At 43.4% G+C, this 23457-nt stretch overlaps 1 protein-coding gene across 1 annotated transcript in view; it reads left to right on the top strand.

Annotated features, from left to right (window-relative positions):
* Positions 1–678: 678 nt before the first annotated feature.
* Positions 679–23457, top strand: part of RNF157 (ring finger protein 157) — a gene marked incomplete at its 5' end in the record, with an annotated part of 79566 nt that continues 56787 nt past the window's right edge. Inside the window, one exon of the mRNA XM_080826688.1 lies at positions 679–766. Coding sequence (XP_080682814.1) covers positions 679–766 — 88 coding nt within the window. The remainder of the gene's footprint in view (positions 767–23457) is intronic.

Raw genomic sequence — 23457 nt, 5'->3', positions numbered from 1 at the left:
GGGGCGAGAGAGACGCGGACGCTACGCAGTTCTCTGCTCGGAAGGCACTCGGACCGCCACGGCTGGGGGCCGGGACTGGGGGCCGGGGGTTGGGGGCGCCCCTCTGCGGGCTCCTGACCGCCCGCTCGCGGATTGCCAGGGGCGGAGCCGGAGCAGCCTTCCCTCCGCCGGACAGCCGCGCACCGCCTTCGGGGGTCTGGCAGAACGGCGACAGGCTCCGGGATGGACTGTCGCCCGACCCGCAGACCGCAGGACCCCCGGCCCGCGCCGGGAGCCTCGAGCCCCCAGCCGGCTCCCCGCGCCGGGACGGCCGCCGCTCCTGCCGCCGCTCCCGCCGCATCCCGCCGCCCATTGGCTGGCGCGCCGCCGGCGCCCCGCCCCGCCCCGCCATTGGCCGCGGCCGCCGCGGGCCCCGCGCGCGAGCGGTCGCTGACATCACGCGGCCTGAGGCGGCGGCGGCGGCGGCGGCGGCGGCGCCCCCGGCCCCAGCCCGCAGCCCCCCTCGGCAGAGGCGCCGCCGCGGGGCCCGGCGGAGGATGGTGCGCGGCGCGCCGGGGGCTCCCCGCCGCCAGAGCCGCAGCGCCGAGGCGGAGCCGGCCGCGGCGGGCCGCCGACCCCCGCACCGCGAGCCGGGCGAGCGGCCGCGGTGAGGCGCGAGGGCGGCGCGGGCGCAGCGCCATGGGGGCCCTGACCAGCCGGCAGCACGCGGGCGTGGAGGAGGTGGACATCCCGTCCAATTCCGTGTACCGCTACCCGCCCAAGTCCGGTGAGGGCCGGCGGGCCGGGCGCGCCCCGGGGCCGGGGGCGGGAGGTCTGCGGGCCGGTGCGGAGGGGTCCTTGGCGGGGTGGCCGCGGTGGCCTGCCGGCCGGGTCGCCCCGGAACGCGAAGGAGCCTGCAGGCCGTGCGCCCGGCGACAGAGATGCGTGCGGGGGGACTGCGGCTCCCGAGGGGCGGGGTGCCCGCGGCCCCGGCGGGGCCCTTGTCCGCGCCAGCTGCGCCCTGTCCCCTCGGGAGCTGGAGGCTCGGGGAAGCGGGTCCGGCATCCGGCACGGGCGCCTGTGCTGGGGGGGGGGGGTGCGGCCGGGGGCCGGCCGGGGGCCGCGTGTCCAGGCCCCTGGAAAGGGAGGCACGGGCACAGGTTGGAAGTAGGTTTCTCAGGGAGAAGCTTCCATTGCCTGCTGCAGGATGGAGGCCCAGAATGCGTTTGCAGGGCTGCGCTTTTCCAGAGGCTGTCACAAGCCGAAAGAAGTGTTTAACAGCAGTGTTTGGGAATCTGAGTGGCAGACTCCGCCGGGTGTCCCTTTGCCAGAGTAGCGGCAGACCTGGTTTTTGGAATGGGGATAGCCTGGGGACAGGGCACGGGTCTTTAAAATGTACTGAAGTATTCCGTTTGTTTCCAGAATCATTAAACAGATAACGTGTGTCCAGCCTCTGGGTTGTGGCATAACCATGGGAGGTGGAGGAGGATTTGACAGCGAAGTAGAGAGGATCACAAGTGGATTGAGCACCGGCCAAGTCTGGACTCTGGTGCCTGACCCAAGTCTATGCTCTTTATTTTTCATTGCTTTTCTCCAGACTTCTGGGGGACCGGTGGCTACCATCTTCTCTTTGGCCTAGGACCTGAGGAGGATGGGGGTGATCTTGGAGAGGTGTCAGAATTGGAGCCTTAGAATAAAGACATGCTAATGAGATGAGCTGTTTTCCCAGCAGTGTGTCCGGTCTGTGCCAGGTGGAAGCAGGGACCAGACAGTGGACCTGCACCCTGCAGACTGTCGGCGAGAGAGTGTTTCCCCATGCTTTTGTGCCAAAGCATGAATCCTTGCCGAGATGAATAGGATTAAGAGCTGTTTAAAAACAGTCTAGGATAAAGCTGCCGATCTTTAGCGTTTTAATAAAACTCGAGCTGATTATGATTATATGAAACCAATGCCAAAAAAAGCATGCACTTTGCTTTCTGATAGACAAAAATATGCACAGGATTTGTGGGTGGTTCCCCCCCCCCCAAATCACTTAGCTTTTATCGATCAGAATATGGAGCATGTTTTGCTGAGCTTAGAGATTTTGGTGGAGTTCGCAGTCTCGGAAGAGGATTCACCCTCCCTTCACATGTGGGAATTAGCATAGGTAAATCTCTAGAAGGGTGTTTCCCAAAGGATAGTAATACAAGTGTGAGTCTTGGATGATGATCATAAAAGGATCAAAAGGCCAAACTCAACTCTTAACCAACACACTCAGGGCTGGCAGTCCAAAATAATTCTCTTCACTCCATCCATGCTTTAAAAGTGTTGACTAGTTCTAAGTAATTTCTAATTGGAAGTTATGTAAATGAGAAGTCTTTACAGCAAGGGGACCGCATTATTTATGTTGACGATAAAGCAGAAAAAATAAGAATCAGGGGCACCTGGGTGGCTCAGTTGGTTAGGCGTCTGCCTTCTGCTCAGGTCATGATTGGGCTCCCTGCTGGACAGGGAGTCTGCTTCTCCCTCTCGTCTGCCCCCCCCCCCCCCGCCGCCGCCCACTGGTTCCTCTCTCTCTCTCAAACAAATAAATAAAATCTTTTTTAAAAAAGTAAGAATCAGAACATTCAGGTGCCAGTCAGCAAACCTTTGTGTACTTGAGAATTTCCATGAACTTGTGTACGCTCTCGTCTGGAGGCGTCTCCCACCCTTCATCTGATCTTTAAATTGACCTTTTTGTAGGATGGTAGTATTGCAGACCTGAAAGGAACCTCTGAGAGAATTTGGCCCCAGCTCCGCTCATCTCACCAGTAAGAAAATGGAAGTCCAGAGAAACAGATTAGGATGGCCAGGGTCACCCAGTTCGCGCTCTTCTCTCTAAGCCATCAGCCTCTGCCTTTCACGAGGACTTGGACTTGTGACGATTTGTGGAAAGGAGGCTGTTCCGAGTCAAGACGGAGAGAAACTCAAAGGCCTGTCCTTGCCGAGGAATCAGACCGGGTTGGTTTTGAGAGGTCTTCCTATCTCCAGTACTGATAGAACAAAGCAAATAGCGCCGTCTGCTTGCTTCGGGGGACCAGCTCAGCTGAGACCTCTGGCTCTCTGGAAAGTCTCAAACTCTGCTGCCTGTGGCAGTTTCAAAAAGCAGCTCTGTCATCCGTCCCTGTTGTGATGGCCAAAGGGCCCAGCACAGCTGCTTTCCTCCTTTTGTATTTTTACATTTCTGATGCTCATTGAACTGGAAATATTTAGAAATTATTGAGAACAGTAGATTTCATGTTGAAACTTGGGTTTCTTTTTTTCTTTTTCTTTTTTTTTTTTTTAGAGATGGGTGGAAAAAATAGCCTAAATCATTTATGGTTATTTTGGGGGAGGCGCCTGGGTCGCTCAGTCAGTTACTTGTCTGACTCTTGATCTCAGCTCAGGTCTTGATCTTGGGGTCATGAGTTCAAGCCCCGCGTTGGGCTCCATGCTGGGTGTGGAGCCTACTTTTTAAAAAAATGATTTAGTTTTTCTTTTTTTTTTTTTTTTTTAAAGATTTTATTTATTCATTTGACCAAAAGAGATCACAAGTAGGCAGAGAGGCAGGCCGTGAGAGAGAGGATGGGAAGCAGGCTCCCTGCTGAGCAGAGAGCCCAATGTGGGGCTTGATCCCAGGACCCTGGGATCTTGACCTGAGCTGAAGGCAGAGGCTTTAACCCACTGAGCCACCCAGGCGCCCCTGATTTAGTTTTTCAATAAGCAATATAAGTTACATGATTCAAAGTTTTTTTTTTTTAATTTTTAAGAATTTAATCTATTTATTTAGAGGGAGAGCGTGAGTGGCGGCGTGGGGGATAGAGGGAGAGGAAGAATCCCAATAAACTCTGAGTGGAGCAAGAGGCGGGACTCGATCCCACGATCTCGAGATGGTGACCTGAGCCAAAATCAAGAATTGGACGCTTAACTGACTGAATGATCCAGGCGCCCCCATGTTTCAAAGTTTAATAGAGTGAACAGTCATACAGTGAAAATCTTGTTCTCACTCCACGTTTCATCCACCCAGTTTCTTCCCATATACCTCCCATCCCTGTGTAACCACTTTTGGTTTCTCTGGAATTCTTTTAGAGTTTTCTTGTGCAGTAACAAGCATAACATGCTATTTAAACTGTTCTGCATCTTTTTTCTACTCTTTAAAAAAGATTTTACATTTTAATATAATCTCTACGCCCAATGTTGGGGCTTGAACTCACAACTCTGAGATCAAGAGTCACATGCTGTACTGACTGAACCAGCCAAGCATCCCTTTTTTCCCCCACTTTTAGAGATTTTGAAGATCTTTTTATATTATTTCCATATTACAGAATATCTTTGTTCTTTTTTTTTTTTTTTAAGATTTTATTTATTTATTTGACAGAGACCATGAGAGAGTGGGAACACAAGCAGGGGGAGTGGGAGAGGGAGAAGCAGGCTTCCCGCCTAGCAGAGAGCCCGTTGCGGGGCTCGATCCTAGGACCCCAGGATAACGACCCAAGCTGGAGGCAGATGCTTAATGACTGAGCCACCCCGGTGCTCAGAGAGTATCTTTGTTCTTAACAGCTGTATACTACTCCTTTGTATTCTAATGCCCTGTTTTGACGTAGTCCTCTTCTTCTTTTTTTTTTTTTTTTAGATACTTTATTTATTTACTTGACAGAGAAACAGCGAGAGAGGGAACATAAGCAGGGGGAGTGGGAGATGGAGAAGCGGGCTTCCTGCTGAGCCAGGAGCCCGACATGGGGCTCAATCCCAGGACCCTGAGATCATGACCTGAGCTGAAGGCAAACGCTTAATGGCTGAGCCACCCAGGCGCCCCTTAATGCAGTCTTCTGTTGGTGAATATTTGGGAAGTTTTTTTTTTTTTTCAACTTTTTTTCCATTTTTGACTGTTGTAAATAGTGCAGCAATGATTAATGTTATACATGTGTTCTTCGGTGATATTTAGCTTTGTTAATAAATACTTGATTATTAGTCATTTACATAACAAGGCATGGTGGGAGCTCACTTCTATATAGTGTTTCGGCATTAGCATAGAAAGCTATTTATAGCACTGTTCTGCATGTCATTTTTGAGGTAGAAACTATGCATGCTTATAAATCCTTCTCCAAGATCTTCGTTTCTTTACACACCCATGATCATTTGTGTAGCAAAGGTGTGGCTTTGCTGAGGTGGTTGTTTTTATGCATGCATATGCTCATCTTTTTTTTTTTTAAGATTTTATTTATTTACTTGAGAGAGAGAGAGAGCATGAGAAGGGAGAGGGTCAGAGGGAGAAGCAGACTCCCCACCAAGAAGGGAGCCTGAAGTGGGACTTGATCCCAGGACTCTGGGATCATGACCTGAGCTGAAGGCAGTCGTTTAACCGACTGAGCCACCCGGGTGCCCTGCGTGCTCATCTTTCGAAAGGGGTATCCACATTGATAAAAGTCATTAGGCCTGTTTTCTCAATCCAGCAAGAAATGGGCATATTCTATAAAGACAATTTAATTCGTTGTAATTCAGTGAATGAATTACAATGAATCTAGTTTATTTCCTTCTAGTATTTGAGTAAATTGAAAAACAAGAGTAATTCATTTTGCTCAGGTTGTTAAGAGCTAAACTTGTTATAAAAATGAAGAATGGTAGAGTCCTGAGCAGCTAGCATCATTATCCTCCAAATTTTTGTTATATTGGAAAACCTATATGTTTGTCACACGGGTCTGTCCTATGGTAGGAGCAGGTTTTAAAGCACGGGTAATGTCTTTGTCCATTAAATAGTTATAAAAGCTTCTCTTAGCTTTGGAACATCAGTTTTGAAACCAAGGACTTAAAAATCTGGAACTCACTACAGAATAAAAAATTGTTTGGTTTTGGCACAGTTTGACTAATACGTCAAAATTAAATAAGTTCCTGAAATTCATACCAAATACATTTAATACCATAAAAAACCTAAATGTTGCTCCATTTAATGCTGAGGTCATCAAGATTAAGAGTTCAAATGCTAGTATTCTTTTTTTTTTTTTTTTTGACAGAGATTGCAAGGAGGCAGAGAGGCAGGCAGAGAGAGAGGAGGAAGCAGGCTCCCCACCGATCCCAGAACCCTGAGATCATGACCTGAACCGAAGGCAGAGGCTTTAACCCACTGAGCCACCCAGGCGCCCCTCATTTTTTTTTTTTTTTTTGAGAGAGGAGCGGGACCGCATGCACATGCATTGAGGGGAGGGGCACAGGGAGAAGGGTAGAGAGAATCTTAAGCAGGCTCCGCACCCAGCGCAGAGCCCGATGTGGCTCCACCTCATGACCCTGAGGTCATGATCTGGGCTGAAATCAAGAGTCCATCACTTAACTGAGCGAGCGACCCAGGCGCCCCTCAAATGCTAGTATTATTTTTTAAACACTTAAAATATAGTACTTCTGTTTTTTTGTTTTGTTTTGTTTTAAGATTTTATTGATTTGAGAGATGCTGAACCGACTGAGCCCCCCAGGCACCCACCTCTTCAAACCTCTAATATTTTTGCTTCATTTGTATCTCACTTCATTATTAACAGACTGATTTCTTTCACTTCCTGATTTTGTCCTCAGCTTTAGGGCCTTCGGTTTCCTTCCACGATGGCGGTTATGTCCTTTGGTTCTTTAGCATCTCTTTCCTCTTTCTGGGTTACCATCAGTGTGCGTTATTGAGCACCGCCTGTGCTCCAGTTGTAGATTCTGATCCTTGCGCTCAGCGCTCCGATCCCTGTGGCAAGCAGCAGGATAGCTCTCAGATCAACGTTGTAAGTCAGGATATGAGTCACAGAAGGGAATATTAACAATACAGGCTATTCGTAAGAACAATTCACGCTCTTTGGTGGCGGAATCATTTAGGATTCTCCAAGAAACAGAATCAATAGGAGATATATGTATATTTTAAAAATATATGTATATTCCTTAAAATAAATAATCCCTTAAAATATTTTAAAAATCCATGTATATTCCTTAAAATAAAAAAATAAAAATATATGTATATTCCTTAAAATAAAAAAAAGTATATTCCTTAAAATTAAAAAATATACGTCTATTCCTTATTTTAAGGAATATGCATTCCTTAAAATAAAAAAGATTTATTTTAAGGAATTGGCTCCTGTGATTGTGGGGGCTGGCAAGTCTAAAATATTTAGGGCCTGCCAGCAAGCTGGAAATTCAGACAAGAGTTGATGTAGTCTTGAATCTGAAATCTGTAGAGTAAGCTGGCAGACTGGAAACTCAGGCAGGATTTCTATGTTAGAGTCTTAAGACAGAAAATTCCGTAGTTTCTGGGGAACCTCAGTTTTTGCTCTTACAGTCTTCAGCTGATTAGATGAAGCCCACCCACGTTATCAAGGGTAATCTCTTTTACTTAAAGTCAACTAAGTATAGATGTTAATCACGTCTACAAAATACCCTCACAGCAACATCTAGATTAATGTTTGGACAAACAACTAGGCACCATAGCCAAGCCAAGTTGACATACAAAATTTAACAATTATAGTGATTTCCTATTCTAACTAATTATTCTTGCAAAATAGGTGCTAAGCTCAAGGTTTTAGTTGCTGAAAGAGTGCTTATGCTATGAAAACATTTTTTTAATCTAAAATATATGGCCTTTAAACATCATTATTTAAAAATTATGTTCCTGGGGCGCCTGGGTGGCTCAGTGGGTTAAAGCCTCTGCCTTTGGCTCAGGTCATGATCCCGGGGTCCTGGGATCGAGCCCCGCATCGGGCTCTCTGCTCCGTGGAGAGCCTGCTTTCTCCTCTCTCTCTGCCTACTTGTGATCTCTGTCTGTCAAATAAATAAATAAAATCTTTAAAAAAAAAAAATAAAAAAAAAAAATAAAAATTATGTTCCTTCCAGAATTTCAGTGCTTATCATCTATATCAGAGGTAGAATGCAGGCATACAGAGAGAACTAAAGATACAGACTATATACTATATATATATATATATATATATATATATATATACCATAACCAAGTGGGATATATCCTGAGAATGCAGGGTTGGTTTGATGTCTGAAATCAATGTTAATATTTTATGTGACAATGATTAATAGCAATCAAATATAAATGTATTATTTTAGTAGAATAAAGAATAAAACCACATGTTTATTTCAATAAGTGGAGACAAAACATTTGACAAATCCAACCTTTCCAAGATGAAGAACACTCAGCAAACTAGGCATAGAGGGAACTTCCTCAGCCTGATAAAGGGCATCTGTGAAAAGCCTGGCGAGTAATACTTAACAGTGAAATACAGAATGCTTTCCTGCTCAGATCAGGAACAAGGGAAGGATGTCTGCTTTTGCCATCCAGTGTTGATGGGAGATTCTGTCTAGTGTGGCAAAATAAACAAACACACATACGCATTAAAAAATATATATCTTTTAGGTATCCAGATTAGGGGCGCCTGGGTGGCTCAGTCATTAAGCATCTGCCTTCAGCTCAGGTCGTGATCCCACGGTCCTGGGATCAAGCCCCGCATCAGGCTCCCTGCTCCTTGGGAAGCCTGCTTCTCCCTCTCCCACTCTCCCTGCTTGTGTTCCCTCTCTCGCTGTGTCTCTGCCAAATAAATAAATAAAATCTTTAAAAAAAAAAAAAAAAGCATCCAGATTATAAGGGAAGAAGTATAACTGTCTGTTCACTGATGACATGACCCTATGTGTAGAGAACACCAAGGATTCCACAAAAATACCACTACAATGAATAAATGAGTTCAGAAGGTTGCACATCCAAGATCAACATACAAAAATCAATTCTCTTTTTACATACAAGCAGTAATCCGAAAATTAAACTAAGAAAGCAGTTCATTCCCAATAGCATCAAAAAGAATAAAATTCTTAGAATAAATTTAACATAAGAAGTATAAGACTTGTAAGACTGAAGATTCTATAAGACTGAAAATTGTAAAATATTGCTGAGGTTGATGCTTTAAAGAAGTTTAGAAAGATCTAAGTAATTAAACATTTCATGTTGGAAAAGTCAATATTGTCAAGATGCCAGCGTTCTCCAAATTGAGCTAAAAATTGAGTCAAAATCCCAACAGATGTTTTTTAAAAGAAATTGACCGGCTGGTTTTTTTTTTTTTAAGATTTTATTTATTTATTTATTTGACAGAGAGAGAACAAGCAGGAGAGAGAGAGAGGGAGAGGCAGGGTCCCCATTGAGCAGGGAGCCCAAAGTGGGGCTTGATCCCAGGACCCCGGGATCATGACCTGAGTTGAAGGCAGATGCCTAACCGATTGAGCCATCTAGGTGCCCCATAAATAAAACCTTTTAAAAAAAAATGTACCAAGGCATTTCAACAGGAAAAGAATAAGCCCCCTCCCCGCCCCGCAAATGGTGCTGGGACATTTGGATAATAACAAACAAAAAAACAAAACAAAACAAAACTTAAACTCTTCCTTCACATCACCAAAACTTAAATCGGAATGGATCATAGAATGAAAATACAAGTCACAAGATGGGAGAAAATATTAGTAAATCATATATATGATAAGGGATCTGTATCAAGAATATATAAAGAACTTGTACAATTCAATAAGAAAAAGACAACCCAACTAGAAAAGGAACAATGGTCCTGAATAGACCAAAAAGGTGTACACGTGGACAATAAACACATGAAAAGATGCTCACTCTCGTTAGCCATTAGGGAAATGCAACGTGAAGCTATAATTAGTTACCACTTCACACCCCGCAGGATGGCTGTAGTCAGTAGAACGACTAATAACAAGTTTAGTGAGGATGTGGAGAAACTGAAACTCCGGCAGCCTGCCGGCAGAAATGTACAGTAGTGCACTTGTTTTGGAAAACGGTTTGACAGTTCCTTAAATGACTCAGTTAGTTCCACTTCTAGGTATATATACACCCAAGAAAAAAATGGGAAAAAATGTGTGTACATCAGTGTTCATAGTAGCATTTTTCATAGTAGCTAAAAGGTGGAAATAACCCAGATGTCCATCAACTGGCAAATGGAACAGTTGATAAAATGTGGTAAGTCCACACAATGGAACATTATTTGGCAACAACAGGGACAGAAGTATTGGTATTTGCTTCACCGTGGATGAACCTTGAAATATTAATGTCAAGTGAAAGAAGCCAAAAGCAAAATGCTATACGTTGTATAATCCTGAATGTCCCTGAGAGGCAAATCCTCTGAGACAGAAAGTAGATTAGCGAGTGTCAGTGGCTGGGGGGAGGGGGAAAGGAGGGACTGCTAATGGGTTTCTTGTTGGGATAATGAAAATGTCCTAAAATTAGTGCTGAATAGTTACATAACTCTGTGAATATACTGGAAAACCGTTGGATAGTATGCTTTAAATAGGTGAATTGTGTGGTATGTGAACTATATCTCAATAAAGCTGTTTAAAAAAACGGCCCAAATGTAAGAATGAAAACTGTAAAACCCCTGAAAGAAGATACAGGAGAAAATATTTATTTGATTCAAATTAGACAAGGAGTTCTTTGATATAGCATCAAAAACACAATCCAGAAGAGGAAAAAACTGGTAAATTGGATTTCTTCAAAATTAAGGATGTTTCTGCTTTGGGAAACATTAAGAAGATGAAAAATGAAGCCACCTTCTGAATGAAAATTTTTGCAAAACACACGATAGAGGATTTGCATCCAGAATGTCCCAAGAACTTGAACAACTTAGTATTAACAAGACAACCCAATTTAAAAATGGACAAAAGAGGGGCTCTTGCATGGCTCAATCGGCTAAGCGTCAGGCTATTGATCTCAGCTCAGGTCTTGATCTCAGAGTTGTGGGTTCAAGCCCTGCATTGGGCTCCACAAAAAATAAAAATAAAAATGGACAAAAGAGTTGGATAGAGATATCACCAAAGAAGATAAAAGGGTGGCTAAGAAAACCATGGAAAAATGCTCACCAGTAGTTGTTAGGGAAATACAATTAAAACCACAATGAGGTAATATTTCACAACCAAGAGGATCGCTACAGGAGCGCCCTGGTGGCTCCGTGGGTTAAAGCCTCTGTCTTTGGCTCAGGTTATGATCCTAGAGTCCTGGGATCGAGCCCCGCATCAAGCACTCAGCTCAGCAGGGAGCCTGCTTCCCGCCCCCCTCTCTGCCTGCCTCTCTGCCTCCTTGTGATCTCTCTCTCTCTGTCAAATAAATAAAAATCTTAAAAAAAAAAAAAAGGATAGCTAAAATAAAAAAGACAGTATCAAGTGTTGGTGAGAATGTAGAGAAATTGCAACCCTTGTGCATTGCTGTTGGGAATGTAAAACGGTAACAGCCACTTTGGAAGAGTTTGGGAGAGTCTTAAAAAGTTAAACTTAAGTTTACCTTACGGTCTAGGAGTTCCACTCCCATGCATCTCTCCAAAAGATTCACACACAGACATGCATGCGAATGTGCATAGCAGCATTGTTCATAATAGCCCCCAAATGGGAAAGAATCCAAATGTTCATCAGCTAGTGAAGGGATCAACAAAGGGAGATATATTCATACAATAAAATGCTGTTCGGCCCCTTAAAGGAATGAACTGATGATACGTGCTGCACTACACAGATTAGCCTCAAAAACATTGTGTTACGTGCAAGAAACTGGATGTAAGACTGTCCATGAGTCCATTTCTACGAAATGGCTAGAAAAGGCAAATTTGTAGAGATGGGAAACAGCAGTGTTTGCCTAAGGCTGGGGAAAAGAGTGGGAATTAGTTGTAAACAGGCATGAAGGAACATTTTGGGGGCGGTGGAAGTGTTTTCAGTTGGATTGTGATAGTTACCAAAGCTATGGAATTGTACGATAGATGAATTTTATGCTGTGTATAGTATACCTCAATAAAGCTTTAAAAGTGGCAGTACGGAGGGGTTTATACCAACCGAATAAAACAGAAGAGCTTGGTCAGTTAGGGTAGAGCTCTTGGGAGCAGTGGCTCTTCTGAACACATTAAGGGACTCCCAAAAAGTCCGGGTGGCGAGTAGTATTTGTAATGGCCTGGAGGTTGCCGGTGTACTTTTTAAAAAAAATTTTAAGTTTTCATTTTAATTTTTAAAGATTCTCTTATTGATTTTATTTTTATGTAATCTCTACACCCAACGCAGGGCTTGAACTCAGAAAGCCAAAAGGGAAGAACCAGGGGGTGGTCGGAGGAAGATTGATCTCTTAGAGGTACAGTTTGTAGGGAGAAAAAGACTAGAAACAGAGAGAGTTGCTAGGGAGCTATAACGTGATAATCCACCGTCATTGAACTTGGAAAGGGCTGAGGTCTTGACAAGGATGCTTTGCAGAAAAGCCACATTCTGTGTGTGTGCGGTTTTGATGACTATGACATTTTTAACCTCGGCGATCAGAGAAGTAAAGCACCATTGACAGAAATTGGGAATCTGGGGGCGGACACTGCTTGTAAAGTGAGCCGCAGGGCTCAGTAAAGCAAAGGCTTTACTGCTTCTCAAGATCTGGACAAACTAGACAGAAACCCACCCATTCCCCCAAATCATAGAGTATGGACTCCTCATGCCCCTTCCAAGATTTCTGCAAATCCCCAAATGACCCATGGCACAACCATGTTGGCTCCTGGCTTCCAGCTTGTTGTCTCTGTCCCACAATACATGTGACTTCAGTCCATTCTTCAGTTTCTCCAAAAAATTCCGTTCACATATTCAAAGTGTAGATTCTACTAAAGATGTGTGGAGGATGATGAAGCTGGGGTTTACACTGCAGGAATGCGGAGGCACAGTAAGCCTTATCACTCCCAATTGTACTTCGGCCGGGGAGTTTCACTGGCTCTTCGGTTCACCAACCTGGGCCTTTTTCCATCCTAATATTTCTTTCCTCTTCTCTCTCTCTCTCTCTCTCTCTTTTTTTTAATTTGACAGAGAGAGATCACGAGTACGCAGAGAGGCAGGCGGGTGGTGGGGGGAGCAGGCTCCCTGCTGACGCGGGGCTCCATCCCAGGACCCTGAGACCATGACCTGAGCTGAAGGCAGAGGCTTAACCCACTGAGCCACCCAGGCACCCCCTTCTTCTTTTTTAACTCTTCTCCTTACCTTTTCCTCTAAGAAGAAAAATTACAAAGCAGTTCGAGTAACATCAGCAAGCAGCAAAGGTACCCGTGACCTTGGTGTGTTGCTCTCCATGCTAAGTAGCTCACTAAGGTATATTCCAAAAAAGACCAAGCCTTTGCTAAGAGGAGTTCTGGTGGTAGCTCTTAGGATAAAATATTCTTTATTCCTGTTCTTCCAGAAAAAAAAAAAAAGTTACTGAATTTGAAGCAAAGATGGGATATCTAGATGAAAAGATACGGTAGGTGGTTAAAGATTTGGACTGAAACTCCAAAGAAAGATCAGGAGAAAACGTTTGGGAGTATGGGAAAAGAGAAGCCAATGTGTGTTAGTTGCCCACGGGGCCTAAACACAATCCTTGGAAAGAGGTGTTACTCATAAAGACACCAAAGCCCAAAAAAGTTAAATAACTTGTCCTAGGTCACCCAGGGGCAGAAGGCAGCACCTGGGTCAAATTCAGCTTTGTCTTCAATCAGAGCCTCTGCTTTTGATTCGATGAGGAAGAGGAAGAGAGGGGGGAAAAAAGGAAAGAAAAGGAGAGACCTGCGCTCTTGAGGACACATCCGTGTTTGTGGGCTGCACAGAAGCATGAAACAAGTGGTAGGCAGGAAAAGACCCAGAACCATGAGGATTTGGGAAGTCAAGGGGGAAAGAGCCCAGACATGAGCGTGGAAATCTGAGCATTCATAAAGGGAGTGAAGCGTGAGAATACACTTGGCCTGCTGGGTGTTCCAGGGAAGAGTTTCAGCAGAGTGGTGGAAAGCACTGTAAAGGCTCGAGGAGTCCTTGGAGGTGGGTGGGAGCAGACAGGAATGACACATGGGGGGCCAGTGGGCGGATTTTAAGGCAGGGCACATGGAACTCTTTTTGTATTTGTTTTTTAGGTCAGGAAGACCAGAATATGCTTATAGCGTGAGTTAGGTAAAAAGCCAAGTGGAAAGAGGGATAGAAACACAGAAAAAGGGAGGGAGGTTGTTGATGGGGTCTCAAGGAGGTCAAGGGAGACGGGGATGGGTGCTCAAGTGGAAAAGTGAACTTTGGAACGGGGAGAGAAGGACTACCTTCTTGAGACCAGGAGACAGTGTGGATGAAAATATGGGGAAGATGTAAGGTGTCGAAACTTAATGTTTCAACATATAATGTTGAAGGGTTTTGAGGGAATGTCACCAAGTGGAAGGAAGACAGGTAGAGGGGTCAGGGTTGGGACCTTGAGAACGGGGGAAAGGTTTGGATCTGTTGATGTGTATTTTTTTTCAAATACCGGAAAGCTACAGTTGTTAACACTGTATGGTACTCACGCAAACCCACTTCATTGTGCTCATTCAGAATAGACTAGAGTCCAGAGCTAGGGATATATATAGCATGATGAAAATATATTTTCAACTTAGTGGGGAAAATGGAACATTCAATAAATGGTGTTAGTAAAGTTTCCTATTTGGAAAAAAATGATTAATGCCTTATCCCACACAGTCCATAAGCACAAATTCCAGATGTAAAAACAATCAAATAGCAACAATAATACCACCCGGGAGGGAAAAAAGCAAGCAAGCAATGTAAACGAGAGAGTAGGAAATGTTCATCAGTAGGGAACAGATTAATTAAATCTGGGCACTCAGTGGGAATATAGTGTAATGGATAAGAGTATACATAGGCATTTTGTAATAAAAATAGCTGGATTGGGGACCTGACACTGCCTCTTTTTTTTTTAAGATTTTATTTATCTGGGGCACCTGGGTGGCTCAGTGGGTTAAAGCCTCTGTCTTTGGCTCAGGTCATGATCTCAGGATTCTGGGATCGAGCCCCGCATCGGGCTCTCTGTTCAGCAGGGAGCCTGCTTCCCTTTCTCTCTCTCTCTGCCTGCCTCTCTGCCTGCTTGTGATCTCTGTCTGTCAAATAAATAAAATCTTTAAATTAAAAAAAAAAAGATTTTATTTATCTGACAGAGAGAGACACAGCGAGAGAGGGAATGCAAGCAGGGAGAGTGGGAGAGGGAGAAGCAGGTTTCCTGCTGAGCAGGGAGCCCAGTGCAGGGCTTGATCCCAGGACCCCGGGGATCATGACCTGAGCTGAAGGCAGACGCTTAACGACTGAGTCTCCCAGGCACCCCCTGACATTGCCTCTTAACTACCTGTGTGACCTTGGATAAATTACTTACTTTCTCTGTGCATTTATCATCAGTTCTGTAAAATAAAAAGAATTTGTATGACCCACCTGATAGGGTTGTTGTGAGGAATATCCTGTATGATACGTTATAGGACAGTACTGGTACAGAGTAAGTCCTCAATGTGAGTTATTGTTATGTAGTCATTAGGAATAATGAGTTCGATCCGTAAGTGTGGACATGGAAGGATGCCTACAGTACATTAGGCAGGAAGAAAAAAGTAACTTACAGATCAATATGTGTAATATCCCAATTAAGTTAAAAAAGAAAATAAAACAGAAAACCCGAACCCTATATGTGTAGGAAAATTGGAAGGCCACAAACCAGTTGTTAAAAGCGGAGTTACTTCTCCCAGAGTAGAATGGGATTGTCACTTTTTAAATGACATACTTCTATGCATTTTTATTTTTTCCAAAAGGCATGTTTTACTCGTGTAATTTTAAAAAAGATTTTCTTTATTAGAGAGAGAGAACACAAGTAGGGGGAAGAGCAGGGGGAGAAGCAGACTCCCCACTGAGCAGGGAACCTGATGCAGGGCTCCATCCCAGGACCCGGGATCATGACCTGAGCTGAAGCCAGGCACTTAACCAACTGAGCAACCCAGGTGCCCCTAGGTGAAGATTTTTCAAATACATGAAAACCTAATAGGAATCCCATAGCCAGTTTTCTCATATTTTAATGTTGAATGAAATTATTTTTAAATACAATTCCGTTTTCTGCAGTAATCGAGTATATAGCTCCATTAGTTAAAAAGCAAATAGTTGAGGATTAACATTTTTCACTTATAAGCAGGATATTTTTTGTTTTACTGTGATCAACAAAAACACAAAAAGAAGGGAATATTGCTTCCCTATCAAAATACCATCAACATTTTTCACAGAGCTGGAACAAATAATCCTAAAATTTGTATGGAACCAGAAAAGACACTGAATAGCCAAAGGAAAGTTGAAAAAGAAAACCAAAGCTGGTGACATCACAATTTCGGACTTCCAGCGCTATTACAAAACTGTCATCATCAAGACAGCCTGGTACTGGCACAGAAACATAGATCAGGGGAACAGAATAGAGAACCCAGAAATGGACCCTCAACTCTATGCTTAATTAACCTTTGACAAAGCAGAAAGAATATCCAATGGAAAAAAGTCTCTTCAACAAATGGTGTTGGGAAAATTGGACAGCCACACGCAAAAGAATGAAACTGGACCATTTACTTATACACAAAAATAGACTCAAAATGAATGAAAGAACTAAGTGTGAGACAAGAGTCTGTCAAAATCCTAGAGAACACAGGCAGCACCCTCTGTGACCTCGGCTGCACAACTTCTGGCTGGACGCCTCTCCAAAGGCAAGGGAAGCAAAGGCAATAATGAGCTACTGGGACTTCATCAAGATAAAAAGTTTTTACACAGCAAACAAAATGGTTGACAAAACCAAAAGATAGCCTACAGAATGGGCGAAGATATTTGCAAATGTCTTATCAGATAAAGGGCTAATATCTAAAATCTATAAAGAACTAACCACACTCAACACCCAAAGAGCAAATAGTCTGGTCAAGAAATGGACAGAAGACATGAATAGACACTTCTGCAAAGAAGACATCCAGACGGCCAACAGACACATGAAAAAGTGCTCTTCATCACTCGGCATCAGGGAAATACACATCAAAACCACAATGAGCTACCACCTCACACCAGTCGGAATGGCTAAAATTAACAAGTCTGGAAATGACAGATGCTGGCGAGGATGTGGAGAAAGGGGACCCCTCCTACACTGTTGGTGGGAATGCAAGGTGGGGCAGCCACTCTGGAAAACAGCATCGAGGTTCCTCAAAAAGTTGAAAATAGAGCTACCCTACGACCCAGCAATCGCACTACTGCGTATTTACCCCAAAGATACAAATGCAGTGATCCGAAGGGGCATCTGTAGCCCAGTGTTTATAGCAGCAATGTCCGCAATAGCCAAAGAGCCCAGCTGTTCACCGATAGATGAGTGAATAAAGAAGATGCCGTATGTGTATACAATGGAATATTACTCAGCCATCAAAGAATGAAATCCTGCCTTTGCAAAAACGTGGATAGAACTAGAGGGTATTATGCTAAGTGAAATAAGTCAATCAGAGAAAGACAGTTATAGGATTTCACTCATATGTGGAATTTAAGAAAACAGGAGCGTAGAAAAAGGGAGGGAAAAATAAAAAAAGGCATTATCAGACAGGGAGAGAAACCATAAGAGGCTCTTAACCATAGGAAAGAAACTGAGGGTTGCTGGAGGGGGTGGGGTGGGGCATAGGGTAACTGAGTGATGGCATTAGGGAGGACAAGTGATGTAATGAGCTCTGGGTGTTACATATGATTGAATCACTAAACTCTACCTCTGAAACTAATAATACACTGTATGTTAATTAATTGATTTTAAACAAAAGAAGGGAAGATTGCTTATAGATCTTGCAATAAAAATTCCCACTTAGCATAAGATAGGGGCTAAAATCCCAAATACATTTTACTTTATCATTTAATCCATACAAATTGTCAAAATTTTTTGTTAACTCAACACTTTTGTTTTCGTTTTACAAAACATAAGGTTTACATGACTTGAAAAGTCTAAAATCTTTGATTTGCAGTTGTGCCATGACAGTAAATAAATTGCTATTACTTAGAGGCTTAGGCAGTTGTTTTTTTTTTTTCCCTAAGCCTATTTCTATAGGCAGAACACTTAAGTAATGTCACGGATTTGGAAAGATAAGTTTTTTTCCTAAATTAGAATTTTTGTTAACATGTAGGGTACCAATAAAGTTTAAGGTGTGCAAGGTGATGATTTGATATATGTATATCTTGTAAAAGGCGTACAGAGTTGTAGAAAAATGGGAAATGAGTTTAATTGTCCTTTATTGTGTGATGTTATAGTATATGTGCTGCCGAAGCGAGCACTATTGTGTGATGTTATAGTTCATAGAAGTTTGGTGGCAAATTTCAGAGTATCTCATTGGGCTAGATGTAAATTATGGGATCGACTGAGCAATATTTTTTTTTTAAGATTTTATTTATTTATTTGACAGACAGAGATCACAAATAGGCAGAGAGAGAGGAGGAAGCAGGCTCCCCGCTGAGCAGAGAGCCCGATGCAGGGCTCGATCCCAGGACCCTGGGATCATGACCTGAGCCAAAGGCAGAGGCTTTAACCCACTGAGCCACCCAGGCGCCCCAGCAATATTTTTTTTTTTAAGTTTTTTAAAAATTTGTTTATTTGACAGAGCACGTGAGATCACAAGTAGGCAGAGAGGCAGGCAGAGAGAGAGGGGGAAGCAGACTCCCTGCCGAGCAGAGAGCCCGATGCGGGGCTCAATCCCAGGCCACTGAGATCATGACCCAAGAGAGCTGAAGGCAGAAGCCTAACCCACTGAACCACCCAGGCGTCCCTTGACTGAGCAATATTTAATTTCACTGTGATGTTAGGAATATGCCCTAATAGCTTACATTCACTGGGTAAATTATTTCAGACAGTGAATTTTTTTTTTTTTAAGATTTTAGGTAATCTCTACACCCAGCATGAGGCTTGAACCCACAACCCCGAGATCCAGAGTCTCATGTTTGGCCAACTGAGCCAGCCAGGTGCCCCACGATAGTGAATTCTGAGATTTTTTTTGCTGCTGTTCACATGATGAAGACCAGATAGGTGTCTTTTTCATTGTGGGCAGTTGAAGTCAATGTATTGATTTGAACTCTTGGTTCAAAAGCTGTCCTCGACAGGGTAGGATTCCTTCAATACAAGTTCCTTTGCAGTTGCGCTGATGTTTCTGTAGAGCCAGAAAGTATTGCTAAGTGACTAAGATTAAATCAGTGGGCGAGGAGTAGCATCTGGAGCTGTGCTTTCTACTGTGGTAGCCTCTGGCCCCATGCGGACCTATGTCACTTAAAATGTGGCGAGTCCAAAGTGAGATGGGCTGTAAGCAGTGGAAAACACGCACAGCTTTTGAAGACTCCATGCTTTAAAAAAATAGAAAGAATGGAAATAGCTTCTTAATAATTTTTATACTGATTGCATGTTGATAGAATATTTTGGATATTTTGGGATATCCAATATTGAGATAAATAAAATAGATTAAAGTTAATTTTGCTTTTTTTAATGTGACTACCAGATAATTTAAAACTATGTATGGGGCGTGCATTTTTGGCTCATATTTTATTTTTATGGGACATCCCTGATCTGGAGGAGCAGCACTAGTGTAATTTTCTTCCCTTATAAATAATTTCACTTTTTGCCTGGATGCCTTTTTTTCTCTAATACTTTTTTCCTTTAATACTGAACTTGGATGGGGCACCTGGGTGGCTCAGTGGGTTAAAGCCTCTGCCTTTGGCTCGGGTCATGATGCCAGGGTCCTGGGATCGAGCCCCGCGTCGGGCTCTCTGCTCAGCAGGGAGCCTGCTTCCTCCTCTCTCTCTGCCTGCCTCTCTGCCTACTTGTGATCTCTGTCTGTCAAATAAATAAATAATCTTTAAAAAAAAATTTTTTTTTAAATACTGAACTTGGATGAGTGTTGGACATTCTGGACCAAAGCTTATGTTTCTTTTCTTTATTTCTTTTTATTTTAGTGAAAAATATGTAACATCAGGGACGCCTGGGTGGCTCAGTTGGTTGAGCCTCTGCCTTCGGCTCGGGTCATGATCCTAGGGTCCTGGGATCGAGTCCTTGCATTGGACTCCTTGCTCAGTGGGGAACCTGCTTCTCTCTCTGCCTCTGCCAGCCACTCTGCCTACTTGTGCTCTCTCTCTCTCTTTCTGAGAAATAAATAAATAAAATCTTAAAAAGAAAAAAGAAAAATATATAACATCAAATCTATTATCTTACCATTTTTAAGCATGCAGTTCAGTAGTGTTAAGATCTCCAGAACTTTTTCTTCTTGCAAAACGGAAACTCTATACCCATTAAACACTAATTCCCTCTTCTCCCTCCCACTCATACCTTATGTTTTAAATATAATTTTGGAGATCTGTGTATGATGCGTTTTCTTTTTTTTTCCGCTTTCCTGAGATATACTTGACATACAACATTGTGTAAGTTTAGGGTGTACAATGTGATGATATATGTCTGTCTTGTAAAATGATTACCACAAGATGTGTCTTCTTAAATCCCACAAGGAAATCGAATATGAATTTTGGTTAAGAATTTATAGCTAAGGGGCGCCTGGGTGGCTCAGTGGGTTAAAGCCTCTGCCTTTAGCTCAGGTCATGATCCCAGGATCCTGGGATCGAGCCCCGCATCGGGCTCTCTGCTCAGCAGGGAGCCTATTTCCTACTCTCTCTCTCTCTGCCTGCCTCTCTGCTTACTTGTGATCTCTGTCTGTCTAATAAATAAATAAAAATCTTAAAAAAAAAAAAAAAGAATTTATAGCTAACTTGGGGCGCCTGGGTGGCTCAGTCTGTTAAGCATCCGACTCTTGATTTTGCCTCAGGTCATGATCTCAGGGTCATGAGACTGAGCTCTGCATTGGGCTCCACACTAGGTGTGGAACCTGCTTAAGATTCTCTCTCTCCCTCTCCCTCGGCCCCTCCCTCCCCCTCTCAAAAAATAAATAAATAAGAAATTATAGCTGCCTGATAATGAAAAACTTGCAGTTTATCCATTAGTCATATAGGTCCCTATTAGCAAATAGGCAAAGCTTTTTTCCCCTACCATTTCTGATTTTTTTTTTTTTAAGATTTTATTTATTTGACAGAGAGAGATCTCAAGTAGGCAGAAAGGCAGGTGGGAGTCGGGGAGCAGGTTCCCCGCTGAGCAGAGAGCCAGATGCGGGGCTCGATCCCAGGACCCTGAGATCACGACCCGAGCCGAAGGTAGAGGCTCAACCCACTGAGCCACCCAGGCGCCCTGCATTTCTGATTTTAGAGCACAGTTCACGCTAAGAAGTAAAAATGTGCACAGGCTGTCCAGAAGGCATTTTTTTTCAGGGACTGTTAGTGTGGTAGGGGTTACTGTCTGCTGATATGGTAGCTCTACGTGACTCCGCACTGGTTCGTGCCTTTAGACCGGCTGGGGCAAAGAGACAGAAAGCTTTATCCAGGCTGCAGATGGCGGATTTGTTGTCTCACTGGTCTAACTAGGACAAGTTATTAGAGGGGTCCATTTCCAAAGAAGCAACAAGCCAGCATTACCAAATGCCTGAAGCTTTTTTTTTTCTTTTAACTGATCAGGTATTTGTATTTGTATTTTTTATTTATTTATTTGACAGAGAGTACAAACGGGGAGCGGCAGGTAGAGGGAGGAGGAGAAGCAGACTCCCCACAGAGCAGGGAGCCCAATGTGGATCTTGATCCCAGGACTCTGGGATCATGACGTAAGCTGAAGGCAGATGCTTTACCGACTGAGCCACCCAGACACCCCTGTTATTTGTATTTTAAGTGCACCGAGGGAGATCATCTATTTTAAAGGAACTTTGCACTGACTCTGCTATTGAAATGAAAAGTCCTTTTTTTATCTCTGAAATATTGACCCTAATTTTGTTTTTTTTTCTTAAAGATTTTATTTATTTATTTGACAGACAGAGATCACAAGTAGGCAGAGAGGCAGACAGAGAGAGAGGGAGGAGGCAGGCTCCCCGCTGAGCAGAGAACCCGATGCAGGGCTCGATCCCGGGACCCTGAGATCATGACCTGAGCCTAAGGCAGAGGCTTAACCCACAGAGCCACCCAGGCGCCCCTGACCCTAATTTTAAATCTTTTTGTGTTTGTGTTCATGATTTTTAATGTAAGGCAAAACTATAATTAGCTTTATGCTACTTTCTTGATAATTCCTTCTCTTTTAATATTATGGCAAAAAAAAAAAAAAGGCTTTTCCAGTAGACCCTACGCTATCTTTAACCCTATGCTTCCGAAGCCATTAGTGCTCTCCTCTTGCTGGCATCAATCACTACCACCTGTAAGTTGATGATCTGGATTTCACTGTCCCTTTAGCCCTCATCTGACTGTTCACAGGCTCTAGAAACTCAACATGTCCCATACTGAGCTGAACCATATAGCTCCAGGCAGAAAACCTGCTTCTCTCCGTTCTTTATTCATGACTTGAGCAAGCCATCCATCAGCATAAAATCTTTTTATTTTTATTTTTTTTAAATTTAAGTAATTTCTATCCCCAAGGTGGGGCTTGAACTCACGACCTGGAAATCAGCAGTCACACGCTCTACCGAGGCTCCCCAAAATCTTTAACCTTTAAAATTTCAGCTAATGTATAATAAATATATAATCTCTAGTGCATAGAAAATATATGTTGGTAAGGTTATTTTTTTTTAATTTAAGTAATTTCTGTCCCCAAGGTGGGGCTTGAACTCACGACCTGGAAATCAGCAGTCACACGCTCTACTGAGGCTCCCCAAAATCTTTAACCTTTAAAATTTCAGCTAATTTATAATAAATACATAATCTCTAATGCATAGAAAATATATATTGGTAAGGTTCAACAGTAAATGACTCAAATTATTTGAGATGGCTGCTTCTACTTAAGGCAACTGGGCACCTTTCCCCTCTATAAATTATGCACTTGGAAAATAGGGCTTGCAAGTGCTGGACATAAATAATTGATAATTAAGCTTTCCTCAATGATGAATTTCACTGTCGGATCACGGCAGATGGCTGCTGTTTGTATTTTTCAGTTTGGGTGGGTAACTTTCACAAGTTCCTCCGCAATAGATTTCGGCTGCTCTAACCCTCAAAGGATGTTTTCCTACTCGTTGTTTAATTAAAGAATGACCTCACTTTGTGGTGAGTGATTTTATCTAGCTTGCTTTGTGTAATAAGTGTTTCTAGACTAAAGCTCCATGTGAAGAAAACCCCGAAATGAATATTTGGTTCAGTTTTCCCGTTAGAATTTTCTTCTCTCGCAGCTCCTGGGAGGCTCAGTTAAGCGTCTGCCTTCAGCTCAGGTCATGATCCCAAGGTCCTGGGATCGAGCCCCACATTGGGCTCCCTGCTCAGCGGGGAGCCTGCTTCTCCCTTTCCAGTTCCCCCTGCTTGTGTTCCCTCTCTTGTTATCTCTCTCCATCAAAAATAAATAAAATCTTAAAAAGAAAAAAAAGAATTTTTCTTCTGTCTTCCTTCCTGTGCCTTCCTCACAGGCTGAATCTCATTGTCTTTAGTTTGCTGTAAACCTCAAAAGTTGAAATTGGTTTAGAAAATATATCTATATACCCTCACTGTGTGACAGATGACAGCGAAGCCTCTCTCCGTTTTATAAGTTCTTTGTCTCAATCTGGGAGTCGGGGTGTGTGAGGAGAGCCTTGAGAAGGCATGTCGTCATGTAAGTCCTTCCCT

Source organism: Martes martes, assembly GCF_963455335.1.
Source record: "Martes martes genome assembly, chromosome: 16".
Lineage (NCBI taxonomy): Eukaryota > Metazoa > Chordata > Mammalia > Carnivora > Mustelidae > Martes > Martes martes.
The sequence above is the reverse complement of the archived record's forward strand: the minus strand, read 5'-3'. Positions and strand labels throughout refer to the sequence as shown.